This window comes from Bufo gargarizans, chromosome 1 (assembly GCF_014858855.1).
Source record: "Bufo gargarizans isolate SCDJY-AF-19 chromosome 1, ASM1485885v1, whole genome shotgun sequence".
Classification (NCBI taxonomy): Eukaryota; Metazoa; Chordata; class Amphibia; order Anura; family Bufonidae; genus Bufo; species Bufo gargarizans.
Window position 1 is genome coordinate 379,126,877 of NC_058080.1, and position 16,927 is coordinate 379,143,803.

General features: G+C 43.5%; 1 protein-coding gene across 9 annotated transcripts in view; it reads left to right on the forward strand.

Annotated features, from left to right (window-relative positions):
- The window catches only part of LOC122931150 (colorectal mutant cancer protein-like), a 166,454-nt gene that overhangs the window by 94,393 nt on the left and 55,134 nt on the right, over window positions 1-16,927 (forward strand). For all 9 annotated transcript variants that reach the window (XR_006388219.1, XM_044285174.1, XM_044285138.1 and 6 more), the window contains one exon: window positions 3,971-4,229. Coding sequence is in view for 8 of the 9 variants with exons in the window: in XM_044285174.1 (XP_044141109.1) it covers window positions 3,971-4,229 (259 nt within the window). In the remaining variant the exon portion in view is untranslated. The remainder of the gene's footprint in view (window positions 1-3,970; window positions 4,230-16,927) is intronic.

Here is a 16,927-nt window from a genome sequence, read left to right on the forward strand (position 1 = left end):
CCTTCCTGAAAAGATGTGTTTTTAAGGCACTTTTGAAGGTGGTGAAGTTGTGAATTGACCTAATATTCCGGGGCAGAAACTTTTCTGAAATACAAGCACTGACTCCATATATGGACATACAGGGCGGGACACAGGAAAAGGCTGCATCGCATTGCTGACATGGAGGTAAGTATAAGTGTTTTTTTATTTTTTTTAATACCCGACTGTTACTGCCATGGGGGGAGCCACTTGATACTGGCACATGGGGGGAGGGGTTGGCACCTGATACTGGCACATGGGGGGGAGAGAGGCACTTGATACTGGCACTTTTTTTTGGGGGGGGGGGGGAGATGGGGAGATGGGGAGATGGCACTATGATACTGGGACATGGGGGGGGGAGAGAGGCACTTGATACTTGGCACGTGGGAGGGGGGTTTGGCACTTGATACTGGCACATGGGTGGGTTTGGCACTATGATACTGGCACATGGGGGGGAGAGGCACTTGATACTGTCACTTTTTTGGGTGGGGGGAGATGGCACTATGATATACTTGGACATGGGGGGGAGAGAGAGGCACTTGATACTGGCATGTGGGGGGGGGGGAGGTTTGGCACTTGATACTGGGACATGGGTGGGTTTTGCACTATGATACTGGCACATGGGGGGGAGAGAGGCACTTGATACTGGCATGTGGGGAGGGGGGGTTGGCACTTGATACTGGCACATGGGTGGGTTTGGCACTATGATACTGGGACATGGGGGGAGATGGCACTATGATACTGGCACATGGGGGGAGAGAGGCACTAGATACTGGCACATTGGGGGGGTGGCACTATGATACTGGCACATGGGGGGAGGAGAGAGGCACTTGATACTGGCACATGATGGGGGGCATCTATGGGGACACTTACTGGCACATTATTGGGGGGCATTATGGGGGACACTAGACCGGCAGCCTATCAGAGGCCGGACACTGAGGGGCATCTACTGGGGCACTATATATGGGGCATTTTATACTGGTACATTATGGGGGGCACTAGCAGGAAGGGGGGAGAGGAGCACTATGGGGGAATTTACTGGGGGCACTATATAGGGGTATTTTATACTGGGACATTATGGGGGCACTATGGGGACATTAGCTCAACTGGGGGCATTACAAGGAGGTATTTTTACACTGTCACATTATAAGGAGAATTATTACTACTGGGGGAGCATTTTGGTGGGCTTTATTACTCCCCCATGGTATGACCCCCTAGTAGCAGCACCAGCCTCTCCCTGCTCAGCTATCCCTCTGCCCCTTAATCCTTATTATGAAATCTTTCTTATTAGGATAAAGCACAACATCAGCTCCACCGAGCCCCCGGCCAAAGTGTGGAAGTGGCGTCCGAGATCCCCAAGGGCCAAGCCAAGTAATTGTAAGTTTTCATGTGAAATATGTTTATGTTATACACATATAGCATCCACTGTGCCACACAATATACAGTATACCGCTACACTGTGCCAAAGGAGTGGGGTTTACACAGGAGGAGGGAGGTGCGAAGCGCACTGGGGGGGGCCCTTACAAATATTTGCTGTGGGGCCCAGTCACTTCTAGTTACGCCCCTGGTGGTAGACGGAGATGAGGGAGGAGATGTATGGAGGTGCAGCACTGTGGAGAGTTTTGTGGGTAAGGGTGAGAAGTTTGAACTGTGGTGGATGGGCAACCAGTAAAGTGACTGGCACAGACTAGTAGCATCAGTGTAGCGGTTGGATGGATAGATGAGCCTGGCTGCAGCATTTAGGACAGACTGAAGGGGGGAAGAGTTTAGTGAGAGGGAGACCGATTACTAATGCGTTGCAGTAGTCAAGACGAGAATTAATCAAGGCAGCAAAAGTTTTTGCCGTTTCCACCGTAAGAAAAGGGTGGATTCTGATGATATTCTTGAGGTGCAGACGACAAGAGCATGTACTGTAAGTGATTGAATATGAGGATCAAAGGAAAGATCAGAGTCAAATGTGGCCCCAAGACAGTGGGCATGTTGCACAGGAGTTATGATAGTGCTGCAGACAGAAATTGAAATATAAAGTTTAGGTGAGTTAGTAGATGGGGGGAAAGACAAGAAGTTCAGTTTTTGAGAGGTTCAGTTTTAGATACAGAGAGGACATGATATTAGAGACAGCTGCCAGACAATTACTGGTACTGTATTTTGGAGTAGAGCAGGGGTGATGTCAGGGGATGAAGTGTATAGTTGGGTGTCTTCAGCATAGAGATGGTATCGAAAGCCAAATCTACTGATAGTCTGTCCGATGGGGGCTGTATAGCGGGAGAAGAGTAGAGGACCTAGTACTGAGCCCTGAGGAACGCTGACATCAAGAGGAAGAGGAGAAGAAGAAGAGCCAGCCAATGATACACTAAAGGAGCGTCCAGAGAGATAGGAAGAGAACCAAGAGAGAGCAGTCTCTTTAAGGCCAATTGAGTGGAGCATGGTGAGGAGGAGGTTATGGTCTACGGTATCGAACGTTGCAGAGAGATCCAATAGAATCAGTATAGAATAGTTACCATTTCTTTTTGCTGTTAGGAGATCATTAGACACTTTAGCAAGGGCAGTTTCTGTAGAGTGAAGAGGGTGAAAGGCAGATTGTAAGGGGTCAAGAAGATAGCTTGCAGAGAGATATCTTATTAAGCGAGAGTAGACAAGACGTTCAAGGAGTTTAGAGATGAAGGGGAGGTTAGAAACAGGTCTGTAGTTAGCAGCACAGGTCTGGTCAAGAGATGGTTTCTTTAGTAGTGGGGTGATATTAGAGTGTTTGAAAGAGGAGGGAAAGATACCAGAAGAGAGAAAGAGGTTAAAAATTGTAGTTAGGTGAGTGATGACAGCCGGGGAGAGGGACTGGAGGAGGTGTGATGGAATAGGATCACTGCTACAGGTTGTGGGTCGAGAAGAAGAGAGAAGCCTGGAGACTGCTTCCTCTGTTATAGGGTCAAAAGAGGAGAGAGAGCATGTGGAGGAATTGGAGGGAGGAGGATTAAAATTATTTGGGGACTGGGAGATTATTTCCTGCCGAATACTGCCAATCTTGTCTCTGAAGTAAGTGGCCATGCCATCAGCGCAGAGGTCAGTGCCAGGTTCTGGAACTTTAAGGCTTAGAAGGGAATGAAAAGTGTCAAAGAGTCGTTTTGGGTTATTTGAGAGTGAGGAGATGAGAGTAAAAAAGGTGAAGTACTTTTGTTTGGCAATGTTGAGAGCCGAATTATAGGATTTGAGCATAAATTTATAATGGAGAAAGTCTGCTGATATTTGCGATTTTCTCCATAAGCGATCTGCACAATGCTATGATAATAGTGTTTACTGTAGATTAATACATGTAGTGTAAGCCAAAAGCACAATATTACCTAACATACATATAAAATGATTGGCCATGCCATTTTGTAATCAACATTTCTGATCACCACCTGAATACTTATTGTATTGGAGGTTAAATGTACTGTATATAGACAGCTTCAAACAGGATTAAATATTACATTTGTATAATGGACAACTCATAGTACAGAGACTGTAGAAATATAATGTTGCGTATCTTCAGTTTAAAGGGTTGTCTGACTTCAGCAAACGACATTTACTATGTAGAGAAAGTTGCTTTCATAATTTTTTCCCTCACATTATACACTGTTCATATCCAGGGGTTACGACCACCCTGCAATCCTGCAGCAGTGGCCGTGCTTGCACACTACAGAAAGAAGTGCCTGCCTCTCTGATGGACTGGATCGCAGGAGCGCACATAGGCACACATGCCCAGCAGTTCTGTGGACTGGAGCATGGGAGCACGCATAGGCACACATAAGAGCAGTGTATAATGCGATGGCCAGCAAAGGAGGCAATATGGACAATTACAGTACATTAGTAAGTGCCTTGTATTAACTTTAGCTACATAATAAATGCTATTTGCTAAAGTGAGACAAACCCTTTAAAAGGCATAGGCATAATGTATGCTTTTTTTTTTTTTTTACAGCTCCTATGCCCCCTGGCTCAGTGAAGAAGAAGAGCAGATGCTGAAAGATTACATTCAGTCTCTAAAGTGGGACCTGTCTTCCATTGCAATGACAGATCACTTTATTACTTGCACTTCACATGCAAAGGAAGTAACTCAGTGTGCTGAAATGATCAAAGCTAAGGTGGATGATGCCATCAAAGATTTAACAGAAGCTTTAACATGTCTCCCAGAGAAACCTGCTCGAGCCCAGATCCTGCAGGATCTGATGTATTCTAAGGTGAGGCCAAAATGTCCAGTGGATAGGCCATCAATATCTGATTGGCAGAGGTCTGAAGCCCCATACTCACACCAATCAGCTGTTTTGCAGTAACTCCAGTGTGTTAGGTAAAGAGAGAGAGAGAGAGTCCATAATCCTCCAAAAATAATATACAACCTCAAAGCTCTGACTGCTTAGTGCAGTGGTGATGAACTTATGGCACGGATGCCAGAGCCCTCTCTCTGGGCATCTGCACCCTGGAAAACGTCTATGGTGTACCAATATGCCTTAGGGTACTTTCACACTTGCGTTGTGAAGATCCAGCAGGCAGTTCCGTGACCGGAACTGCCTTCCGGATCCGGAAGCCCGTATGCAAACGGATAGCATTTGTAACCCGATCCGGATGTGGATCTGTCTAACAAATGCATTGAAACACCAGATCCGTCTCTCCGATGTCATCTGTAAAAACTTATCCAATATATATATATATTTTAGCATTTTTAAAGGTCTGTGCACCCGCAGACCGGAAAACCGGATCCTTTTTGCCGAAACGCTCGGTTCTGGATCTGGAATTGATGCAATTTTCAATGGAAAATAATGTTGGATCCTGTATTCCGGCAAGTGTTCCGGAATTTTGGACAGAGAAAATACTGCAGCTTTCTCCAGCCATATACCGTAAGAGTGACTGAACTAAAGACATCCTGATGCATACTGATCGGATTGCTCTCCATTCAGAATGCATTAAGATAAAACTGATCCATTTTTTTACGATATTGAGCCCCTAGGGCGGAACTCAATACCGGAAAAGAATAACGCTAGTGTGAAAGTACCCTGAGACTTTTCCTGCCATTCATCAGTGAAGGGCCGCACTATGAACAGAACAGGCAGCGCATTGAATGTAGGTAGGCTGCTATAGCGAAATGATAAAGTACATGTAATATATACCATATTGAACTGTAGTATTCAGGTTAAATTGGCGTGTTGGCACTTTGCGATAAATAAGTGGGTTTTAGGTTGCAGTTTGGGCACCCGGTCTCTAAAAGGTTTACCATCACTGGCTCAGTGCATGAAGCAACCTCCTCCTTCTTGAGATTCACCTTCTAAGCCTCTTGCACATGACCATATGTATTTATAAAAAATACAGATGGCGTCCGTGTGCATTCCATATTTTGTGGAATGGAACAGCTGGCCCCTAATAGAACAGTACTATCCTTGTCCGTTATGCGGACAATAATAGGACAAGTTCTATCACTTAGCGGAACGGATATACGGAAACGGAATGCACACGGAGTACCTTCCGTTTTTTTTTAGGAACCATTGAAATGAATAGTTCTGTATACGGACCAGAAATGGAAACCGCAAAAACAGATAGAAAATAAAATACGTTCGTATGCAAGAGGTCTTAAGCAAAGATAAATGCAATGCAATTTATCACCAGATGTTAGTTCATGCAGTACAACTGACACCAAAGAAATCCCAGTTTTTCCCATAATTGTTATTCTATATACTCTAACACAGAGCAGCACTACAAAGGTCATAAAAATAGCAGTTTTGATAGATTTACATGGTTTAAAAATGGTAAAAGCTCATCTGTAAAAATAAAAGTGGCACACTTTGACTCAGGTTTTTGGCCTTGATATGCCCCATGAACTCTTGTCCAAAAAATAAATAATGAAGATTTATGAAGTATGCACTAATAAGGTTAGCGATGCCGACTGTAGTTTCTGTTCCAAGCTTAATACCCTTTCTGACCTCATCCTTGTGATTTATTGCTGTTTGCACACCAAGGTTCCAGGTTGCTATTGCAGTTATTTCCTTGTGGCTTTCTTGTGCAATTCAGATTCCAGCAATATCTAGTGTTGTTTATGTAGCTTTATTTAATGTCTTACTACTCCATTTCTGGATGTGTAGTGATTCAGTAGATTCAGTTATTACATTTACATATGTACCAATGGTTCAGTTGGTAAAATCGAGGGATCTAAGTGGGAATGCCCAATCGGGAACACCCACTTATGAGAAGAATTTGCATTAGCCCTACCCATTTTTTGCCCGGGACAGCACAAATTTGCCAGGACTGTCTCTAAAAATCAGAAACAGTCCACTAAATTTGGGATAGTTGGCAACTATGCATTTAATGCTACAGTTAGAACTGAGGAATTACATAATTACATTGGCATAAGATAAAATATACAAGTAAAATACAGGAAAACTTTACTTGAAATTTAGTTTTAGGGACTTCCAGGGGTGGCGCATCAAATATGGTCGCACTTTAACAGTGCTCCTCCATCAACATACAAGATCTGCCTTGCATCATTCTCATCTCTGCGTTTAATACCCCCTGTCTATCACTAGTTACACAAGCACGGATTGGTTAACAGAGAACCTGAAATGTCCTTCTTCCCCGGTGTCTGAGATGCTAATACAAAAGCTGAATTGGAGTCATACCTGCATCTGTCGTTGAGGTCTGCCATAGATTCTGGTGGCTCTTGCACAGTGAAGAAGAGTGTAAGTGGAAGGAGAGAGTGCAGAGCTGCCTGTAAACTACAGTGCCTGGTAACATCATAGGGCCATCATAGGACTTCTGCTAACAGTACATCCAATGCATTAAGACAGTCTCTTGATACAATCCGGCATCAAGCACAATCTCCCATACATAGGAAAGGGAAATGCAAATCCTCAATGAAGTACAGGCTCTTGTAATACATAAGAAAGCTACTGCTCAGACTAGGCTGGTAATAATGAAAGTCTTACACTGGTCAAAACTCCAGCCTGATTCTAATCCTTGACTTTTAAAAAAGGTGCTTTTCTGAATCCTGAAACTTCTATTCCAATGCATTTCTGACAGTTGGCCTGACTGTCCTCAGGATTTACACTGGAGATGTAGATGCTTCATGCTGTCTCCTACACCTACTACAAAGGTGCCTAATAAGTCCTCAGGTAATGACTATCTTGCTAATCCTTTGTCTTGCATAAACGTGATAATTCCTTAAATACTTGGCTGCATGCAGTTTAGACATTGGTCACCCTGGAAGAGCGATCTATAGGAGTAGATTGCTCACCTCTAGGTAGAATGACTACTACCACTGTTTGGCCTCAGCGCACACCTCTAAATTGGGTTGCCAAGAATTATGCAGCACTCACTATAGAGAACTCACTATTTAACTTCTCAGAGGTGCTGTTATATTGTATCTCCCTACAATTGTCTCGGATCTAATACGGGGGAGCTTAAAAGGTACAGTTTACATCTTGACGTATTCTCTGTTGGCTATACCAATGTGCCCATCCATAGTCCCATACCTCCCAACTTTTTAGACGGTCAAAGAGGGACACTTATGGTTCAGTGTGTGTGAAAGATCAACTTGTCCTTCATATCTGTACATTTCAATAGTTTAATTAAATACCTTTCCTTGCAGGGTATCTTCCCCCCCCCCCCCCCCCGCTGATGCATGCTTTTTTTAAATATCGCATGTACACCCTGCTGTGTCCCCTTGCTGTTTTCCCATCCAGTATGTTAACACTGAGCATCGGTACAGGGAGAAGGAGGCGCCAGGGTTTCTCAATGGGTGTCTCCTTCTCCATGGCTGTGCCGCGATCCAATCAGAGCAGAGAGCGTCACAGCCAGGGAGAAAAAAAAGCTCACCTTCTCCCAGGTTGTGACGCTCTCTGCTATGATTGGATCGCGGCACAGCCAAGGAGAAGGAGACGCCCATCGAGAAAGCCTGGCATCACCTCCTCTATGTACTGATGCTCAGTATTAACATACTGGCCGGGAAAACAGCAGGGGGGCACAATGGGGCGTACAAACGATATAAAAAAAAAAACAGGCAGGATGGCAGCATCAGCGGGGGTACCCAGCAAAGAAAGGTATTTAATTGAACAAAAAAAAAGTCTATGAAAGGTCCTCTTTAAGGAGCAAAGAGGGTCAGAGGGACTTGGGTCAAAAATAAGAGGGACATGGGAGGTTTGTAGTCCAATGTTGCCATCTAGTGGTCTCTAGCAGAATAACTGACACCTTCCAAAGCTATTTTCTGGTATTGAGATCCGGCAGAGGATCTCAATACTGAAAAAAAAAAAACGCTTCCGTTTTGTCCCCATTCATTGTCAATAGGGACAAAACATAACTGAACAGAACAGAATGCTCCAAAATGCATTCTGTTCTGTTTAGTTGCATTCCCATAGCAGAGAGCAAACCGCAACATGTTGTAGTTTGCTTTCCGTCCTGGGATGCAGAAGCAAGACTGATCTGGCATGACCCCCAATGCAAGTCAATGGTGACGGATCCGTTTTCTCTGACACAATAGAAGACGGATCCGTCCCCTATCGACTTTCAATGGAGTTCATAACAGATCCATCTTGGCTATGTTAAAGATAATACAACCGGATCCGTTCATAATGGATGCAGATGGTTGCATTATCAGTAACGGAAGCGTTTATGCTGAACCCTGCCGGATAAGGCAAAAACACTAGTGTGAAGGTAGCCTTAGCCTGTTCTACAGTATATAATACCCCTTGCATACTACATTGCAACTGTTGACACAGGTGTTTAATAGTTCAGACCAATACTGTTGACTGTCTGCAAGAACACACCCTTATCCTGGGTAATTCAAGTGGGACATTTGACGTTTTTGGAGATACCAGCCTAGTCCCCATATTAATGATGCAGTGATCATATGACTTCTCTCCCCCTCCTAGTTTCTCCCTCTCTCACATCTGAGAACCCTTATCTGATGCTCACCCCACAATAGGGACAAATATATAATTAAACCTAACCTACACTCTCAAGCCCATGTGACCAGGTAATCTTTTCCAACTACTTCTGCCATGCCTACAATGATCCAACAAATAAAAAGAACATCCAAAAGGTCACAATCAAATCTCAATCTCAGGAACTGCTTCATGGAGACAATATTACTCAGCCTCATCTGTCTCCTTCTGCCAGTCCTTCGGCATCACCTAACCCAGGAACAAATCCGGCCATTGAAGTGGCCCAAGAGGTTTCAAACATATTAGTGCTGCTCTTCGATAAATGCCTGGAAATTATTCAAACTTCTATTAAAACTGTGTTATCACAACTTATGGCTCAAGCACAAAAGACTTCTGTTCTGTAAAGTAGAACGCAAATGACCAAAACAACTCTTGACCGCTTGACGACTTGCTATATAAGACAATGCTTGTACTACTCGTGCGGTTTCAGAAAAACTAGATGAACTGGAGAACAGTGAAAGGCTACTTTTACACTAGCGTTATTAATTTTTCCGGTATTGAGATCCGTAATAGGGTCTCAATACCAGAAAGAAACGCTTCCGTTTTGTCCTCATTCATTGTCAATGGGGACAAAACGTAACTGAATGGAATGCTCTAAAATGCAATCTGTTCTGTTTTGTTGTGTTCCCGTACTGGAGAGCAAACCGCAGCATGCTGTGGTTTTCTTTCCTTCGTGGGACACAATAGAAAACGGATCCGTCCCCCATTGACGTTCAGTGGAGTTCATGATGGATCCGTCTTGGCTATGTTAAAGATAATACTACCGGATCCGTTCATAACGGAGGCAGATGGTTGTATTATCAGTTACGGAAGCGTTTTTGCTGAACCCCAGCCGGATCCAGCAAAAACGCTAGTGTGAAAGTAGCCAAAGACAGAACAATTTACACTTTACTGTCTCTCAAGATCTCCTTACAAGCTATCTTATCATCAAAGATATACGACAAACCCTGGAAATAAATTCTACCTTGTATCCCTTAACTATAGAAAGAGTACACCGCATCGGTCCCCCAAGAGACGTCACAAGGGCTAGAAAGCATCCAGTCATAGCACTTTATTATAACACGACAATTAAAGAGCAAGTCTTGCGGGCATACAAACAGGTTCTCTTTTTAATGATGGATGGCCAATACCTAGTTGTAGATGCACACATCTTTTTAACAGACTATACGAACACCATCTCCATATCATCTCTGATCGATTCACAATATTACATCAAACTTACAATATTGCTTCTGATACCAGAAGAACTAACTTTAAGCCAATCATATCGTCACAGCTCCATGTTAAACCAAGATTACAAATTACTTTGTAAACTTCTGGCCAACAGACTTCAATGCATTCTCCCATCCATTATCAATTCACATCAACTAGGTTCCATTACCAACCGTTATTCTATCAAAATTATAACAACAGTCATAGCCACAATAGCAGCAACATATTTGGCTCACACACCATGTATGCTACTTAGCCTTGATGCTGAAATGCCGTTCAACAATGTCTCTTGACCATTTTACTGACCGCTGTACAAGAAAAGGGGATTTGGCCACATTTTTCTTCATTTTTTAACACTCTTACATGGTCACTCCCACACTGCTCTACTAATGAAGATATCCACACTTATTGATTTATTTTGAGGCCCCAGACAAGGCTGTCTCCTCCTATCCCCCACTATCATTTAATCTATCAATTGACCCCTTCAGCATTCCTTCTCCTTCACTGGTATTAGACTGGGACTTAGAGAAATATGTATCGCCACCTTCACAGATGACCTCCTCTTCATGGTCTTGAACCCTAGACCAGTGGTCCCCAACCTTTTTTGCACCAAGGACCAGTTTCACGGACGACAATTTTCCCAGGGACCGGGTGGGATGGGGGGTTATGGGGTGGGGCTTAGTGGGTGGGCGGGGCTTATGGGTGCTGGTCAGCCCATTATTTTTTGAGGTGCTTGGGGCCACTTACTTTAAATGTGAGGTACATGGGGGGTACTAATGTAATAGCACCATGTACCTCAGATTAATAATAGGTGACCTTATGGCAGGGCTTGACAAATTTCCTTGGAATCTAGGAGCCAGCTAAAAAAGTTAGGAGCTATTTTTTTTTTTACTTTATAAAGCCTTATTTTCAGCTACAAAAATAACACGTGACACTGTGATGTCACTGTATGTCTAATCCCTGCGCTGTGTCGTCACTGTATGTCTAATCACTGCGCTGTGACGTCACTGTATGTATAATCCCTGCGCTGTGACGTCACTGTATGTCTAATCACTGCGCTGTGACGTCACTGTATGTCTAATCACTGCGCTGTGACGTCACTGTATGTATAATCCCTGCGCTGTATCGTCACTGTATGTCTAATCCCTGCGCTGTGTCGTCACTGTATGTCTAATCCATGCGCTGTGACGTCACTGTATGTATAATCCTTGCGCTGTGTCATCACTGTATGTATAATCCCTGCGCTGTGACGTCACTGTATGTATAATCCCTGCGCTGTGACGTCACTGAGGAGAATATATCTCAGTACGGGAACATATAGAGAAGTCATCAGATGATTTGGCCATTCAGTAGTCTTAGTTCTTATAGGAGCTGCAACCCGGCTTTCCAAGACTTCTGAATGGGTAAATCATATGATAACGTATCTAAATGTTCCTATACTGAGATATATTCTCCTCAGCAGACCAGGAAAGCTGGGTGACAGACAGCCTGTATACCACACAGCTTTCCTAGGAGCTGCCACCCGGCTTTTCTGTGTGGTATACAGGCTGTCACCCAGCTTTCCTAGAAAGGGACAGAACTAAGAAGTGGCCGAATGGTAACTGCAGGGATGGAGCACGGTGCAGGAATGGCCACCAGTTGAGGCTAGCAGGAGCTCCGGCCTAATGTCGGCAGCAGGTATGCAGCTCCCCGCTGGGTTCATGGCCGTGCTCGAGGCCAACTTGGCTGCAGCAGGCAGACATTACAAACTTAGTGCAGAGCGCATCATTTACCGCCGCAGAGCCGGCCGTGCAGGGACCTGGCAGCACTTGGTGCCCCGGGATGTTACGCTGCCCGCAGCCCCATCATGTCCCCAGCTGTATACAGCAGGAGGATGATGGGCTGATTGTCCTCCCTCCACTTGTCAGCGAAGTGCAGCGCCGCTATCTGTGCTCTTGATCTGCCTCCCCTGCACTAACTCCTCTTCCCCCGCCGAGGCTCTCAACGGCACACGTGCTCTGATGTCTGCCGGACAGTTAGCTCATAAGTACCGGCCGGGCTCTGGTCAAGACCTCCACATGTGTCGACTCGACACTATTACCATGACGGCTGCTCGCACGTATCCCCATCCCCCAGCCAGTCCACCAGGGCTACAGTCTCTAGGGCCGCCCCTGGCAACAGTGCGTCATAGAGCATTTAGCTATCACTGACGTCTCCGCTCCTCTGTACTGCCACGGCCCGGAAAACCATCTTCCAGGGCCCGGTCCTGGGCTGCGGCCCGGCGGTTGGGGACCGCTGCCCTAGACAACATTTGATACCTCTGTTATCAGGTTATTTTGTGAACCTGGATAAATGCGAAGCCATAACTTTTCCGTTCACCTATAAGGGTACAGAGCTGTGTGAGAACTCATTTTTTGTGGCGCGATCTGTACTTTTCAATGATACTATTTTGGGGTGTGTAGGACTTTTTGATCACTTTTTATTAAAAAAAAATTGTGGAAGGTGAAGCAATCGAAAAATGGTAAATTGGACATTTTTCCGTTTCGCCATTTGGCGTGTGGAAAAAATATTTTTATATTTTAATAGTATGGACGTTTTTACATGCGGCGATGCCCATGATGTTTATTTTTTATTATTATTTTTGTTTACATTTTAGGGAAAGGGGGGGTCATTAGAATTTTTATATTTTTTTATTTTTAAAAACATTAGGAAACTATAACAAGCAATCGTTAGACAGGGCTCCACAGAAACTAATATGCAGCAGCCTCCTGTCACACAGGAGGACAGGGGGGAGCCGGAGCACACCTGGAAGCGCATGCTTCAATTTTTTTCGGGCAGCCAGATGCCGCACATTTGACCACAGTATCTACAGGGTTAAAAGTCCGCCAGTCGCGAACATTATGTAAATTTGCTGTTAGCAGTCAGGAAAGGGTTAATTTACCATGTCTTGTACTTAAAAATGATTGAAAAAAAATTCGTTGTGGGGTAAAGTTTAAAAAACCCACAATTCCGCTTAATAAATTACGGCGATACAAAACTTGTATCATTTTTATTTAGTTTTAAAAAAAATCTAAGCTTTTCTGATAGCTATAACTTTTTTGTATTTCGGTCTAAAGAGCTGTATGAAGACTTGTTTCTTGCATAACGACTGTAGTTTTTTTTGGTACCATATTTGTGGTATGTACGACTTTTTGATCACTTTTATTAAAAAATTTGGGGGGGACAAGATGACAAAAGAAATTGCGAATCGTGTATTTTTCATATTTGTTCCGTTATGGAGTTTGCTACACAGGATCTTTTTTTTATAGTATACATTTTTAAATAGTTCAGACATTTTCGTGCGAGTATGTAAAATTGGGAAAGGGGGGTTTAATAATTTTTTTATTTTAACCTTTTTTTACTTATTATTTATTAACTATTAGGGGGCTAGAGCCTGGTATTTGTTAATCCCTTGTCCTACTCACCCTAATAGAGATCTATTAGGGTGAATAGGATTCTGACTCTGTCCCTGCTGAGCTGTGTCTCATGCACAGTTTAGCAGGGAGCTTCCCATGGCAGGCCTGGAAGGCTTCAGAAGCATCCAGGCTGCCACGGTAACCGATCAGAGCCCATTTTTACTGCGGGGACTCCGATCGGAAGGCATAGGGAGCCGCATACCTCTGCCTTGCCTCACAGATGTTGAATGCAGGATCTGAGGGGTTAAATAACAGGGTGCCCGTGATCACAGTTCCCCTTCATTGTGGACAGGTGCCTGCTGTATGATACAGCTGGCAACAGCTGCGTATGGAGCAGACTCACCTCAGCAACTGAGTCCATACAAATATGGGTGCATAATACTGTACATGTACGGCCTTATGCGTTAAGGAGTTAAATAATCTACGGGTGGAAATAACCTGTTTACCGAGCTCCTTATATAATTAAATCTCTCCATCAACCACTTATTACCTTGAAACATTTCTGTGTGTCCTTCATGGGCAGAGACAATATCTTAAGGATGGTAAAATCCCCTAGACTGTTTTATTTACTTCAAAGCCTTCCCCTTTATTTGTGTTCACAAGACAATAAACACAATTATCTTTACAGGTCTTTATTAGGGGAGGTGGTGAACCAGAAATTCCCAATCATGTTTTATAACAATCCCGGTCAAATGAGGTGTTACACTCTGTGGATATGGATCCCCTGTGCCAACCACCAGGAGACGCAAATGTTAAGCACCAGGGGATCAGGCAATATTCAGGCTAAGGTCAGGGCAGACAGCAAGAGTCAAAGTCTAGGAATGCAGCAGCAGTCAGTACACAGGTACAAACAGGTTATAGCTCTTTCAGCAAAGTCTAGCAGAACCAGACTGGGCCTGTAGATCAGGCACTGAGTGGAACATGAGGACAGCTTATAAAGTCCTGATCAAAAGTTTAAGACCACTTGAAAAATGGCAAAAAATAATATTTTACATTGTTGGATCTTAACAAGGTTCCAAGTAGAGCTTCAACATGCAACAAGAAGAAATGAGAGTTGAGACAAAACATTTTTTGAGCATTCAATTAATTGAAAATAATGATTAAACTGAAACAGGCTGTTTTTCAGCTGATCCACATTTTAGGACCACATGCCTTTAACCACTTCAGCCCCGCTAGCTGAAACCCCCTTCATGACCAGAGCACTTTTTACACTTCGGCACTACACTACTTTCATCGTTTATCGCTCGGTCATGCAACTTACCACCCAAATGAATTTTACCTCCTTTTCTTCTCACTAATGGAGCTTTCATTTGGTGGTATTTTATTGCTGCTGACATTTTTACTTTTTTTGTTATTAATCAAAATGTAACGATTTTTTTGCAAAAAAATGACATTTTTCACTTTCAGCTGTAAAATTTTGCAAAAAAAACGACATCCATATATAAATTTTTCGCCAAATTTATTGTTCTACATGTCTTTGATAAAAAAAAAAATGTTTGGGCAAAAAAAAAAAAAGGGTTTGGGTAAAAGTTATAGCGTTTACAAACTATGGTACAAAAATGTGAATTTCCGCTTTTTGAAACCGCTCTGATTTTCTGAGCACCTGTCATGATTCCTGAGGTTCTACAATGCCCAGACAGTAGAAACCCCCCACAAATGACCCCATTTCGGAAAGTAGACACCCTAAGGTATTCGCTGATGGGCATAGTGAGTTCATAGAACTTTTTATTTTTTGTCACAAATTGACGGAAAATGATGATGATTTTTTTTTTTCTTACAAAGTCTCATATTCCACTAACTTGCGACAAAAAATAAAAAATTCTAGGAACTCACCATGCCCCTCACATAATACCTTGGGGCGTCTTCTTTCCAAAATGGGGTCACTTGTGGGGTAGTTATACTGCCCTGGCAATTTAGGGGCCCAAATGTGTGAAAAGAACTTTGCAATCAAAATGTGTAAAAAATGACCGGTGAAATCCGAAAGGTGCACTTTGGAGTATGTGCCCCTTTGCCCACCTTGGCAGCAGAAAAGTGTCACACATCTGGTATCGCCGTACTCAGGAGAAGTTGGGGAATGTGTTTTGGGGTGTCATTTTACATATACCCATGCTGGGTGAGAGAAATATCTTGGCAAAAGACAACTTTTCCCATTTTTTTTATACAAAGTTGGCATTTGACCAAGATATTTTTCTCACCCAGCATGGGTATATGTAAAATGACACCCCAAAACACATTCCCCAACTTCTCCTGAGTACGGCGATACCACATGTGTGACACTTTATTGCAGCCTAGGTGGGCAAAGGGGCACATATTCCAAAGTGCACCTTTCGGATTTCACCGGTCATTTTTTACACATTTTGATTGCAAAGTTCTTTTCACACATTTGGGCCCCTAAATTGCCAGGGCAGTATAACTACCCCACAAGTGACCCCATTTTGGAAAGAAGACGCCCCAAGGTATTATGTGAGGGGCATGGTGAGTTCCTAGAATTTTTTATTTTTTGTCGCAAGTTAGTGGAATATGAGACTTTGTAAGGAAAAAAGAGGAAAAAAAAAATCATCATTTTCCACTAACTTGTGACAAAAAAAATAAAATTCTAGGAACTCGCAGTGCCCCTCACGGAATACCTTGGGGTGTCTTCTTTCCAAAATGGGGTCACTTGTGGCGTAGTTATACTGCCCTGGCAATTTAGGGGCCCAAATGTGTGAGAAGTACCTTGCAATCAAAATGTGTAAAAAATGACCGGTGAAATCCGAAAGGTGCACTTTGGAGTATGTGCCCCTTTGCCCACCTTGGCAGCAGAAAAGTGTCACACATCTGGTATCGCCGTACTCAGGAGAAGTTGGGGAATGTGTTTATGGGTGTCATTTTACATATACCCATGCTGGGTGAGAGAAATATCTTGGCAAAAGACAACTTTTCCCATTTTTTTATACAAAGTTGGCATTTGACCAAGATATTTTTCTCACCCAGCATGGGTATATGTAAAATGACACCCCAAAACACATTCCCCAACTTCTCCTGAGTACGGCGATACCAGATGTGTCACACTTTTTTGCTGCCAAGGTGGGCAAAGGGGCACATATTCCAAAGTGCACCTTTCGGATTTTGCAGGCCATTTTTTACACATTTTGATTGCAAGGTACTTCTCACACATATGGGCCCCTAAATTGCCAGGGCAGTATAACTACGCCACAAGTGACCCCATTTTGGAAAGAAGACACCCCAAGGTATTCCGTGAGGGGCACTGCGAGTTCCTAGAATTTTATTTTTTTTGTCACAAGTTAGTGGAAAATGATGATTTTTTTT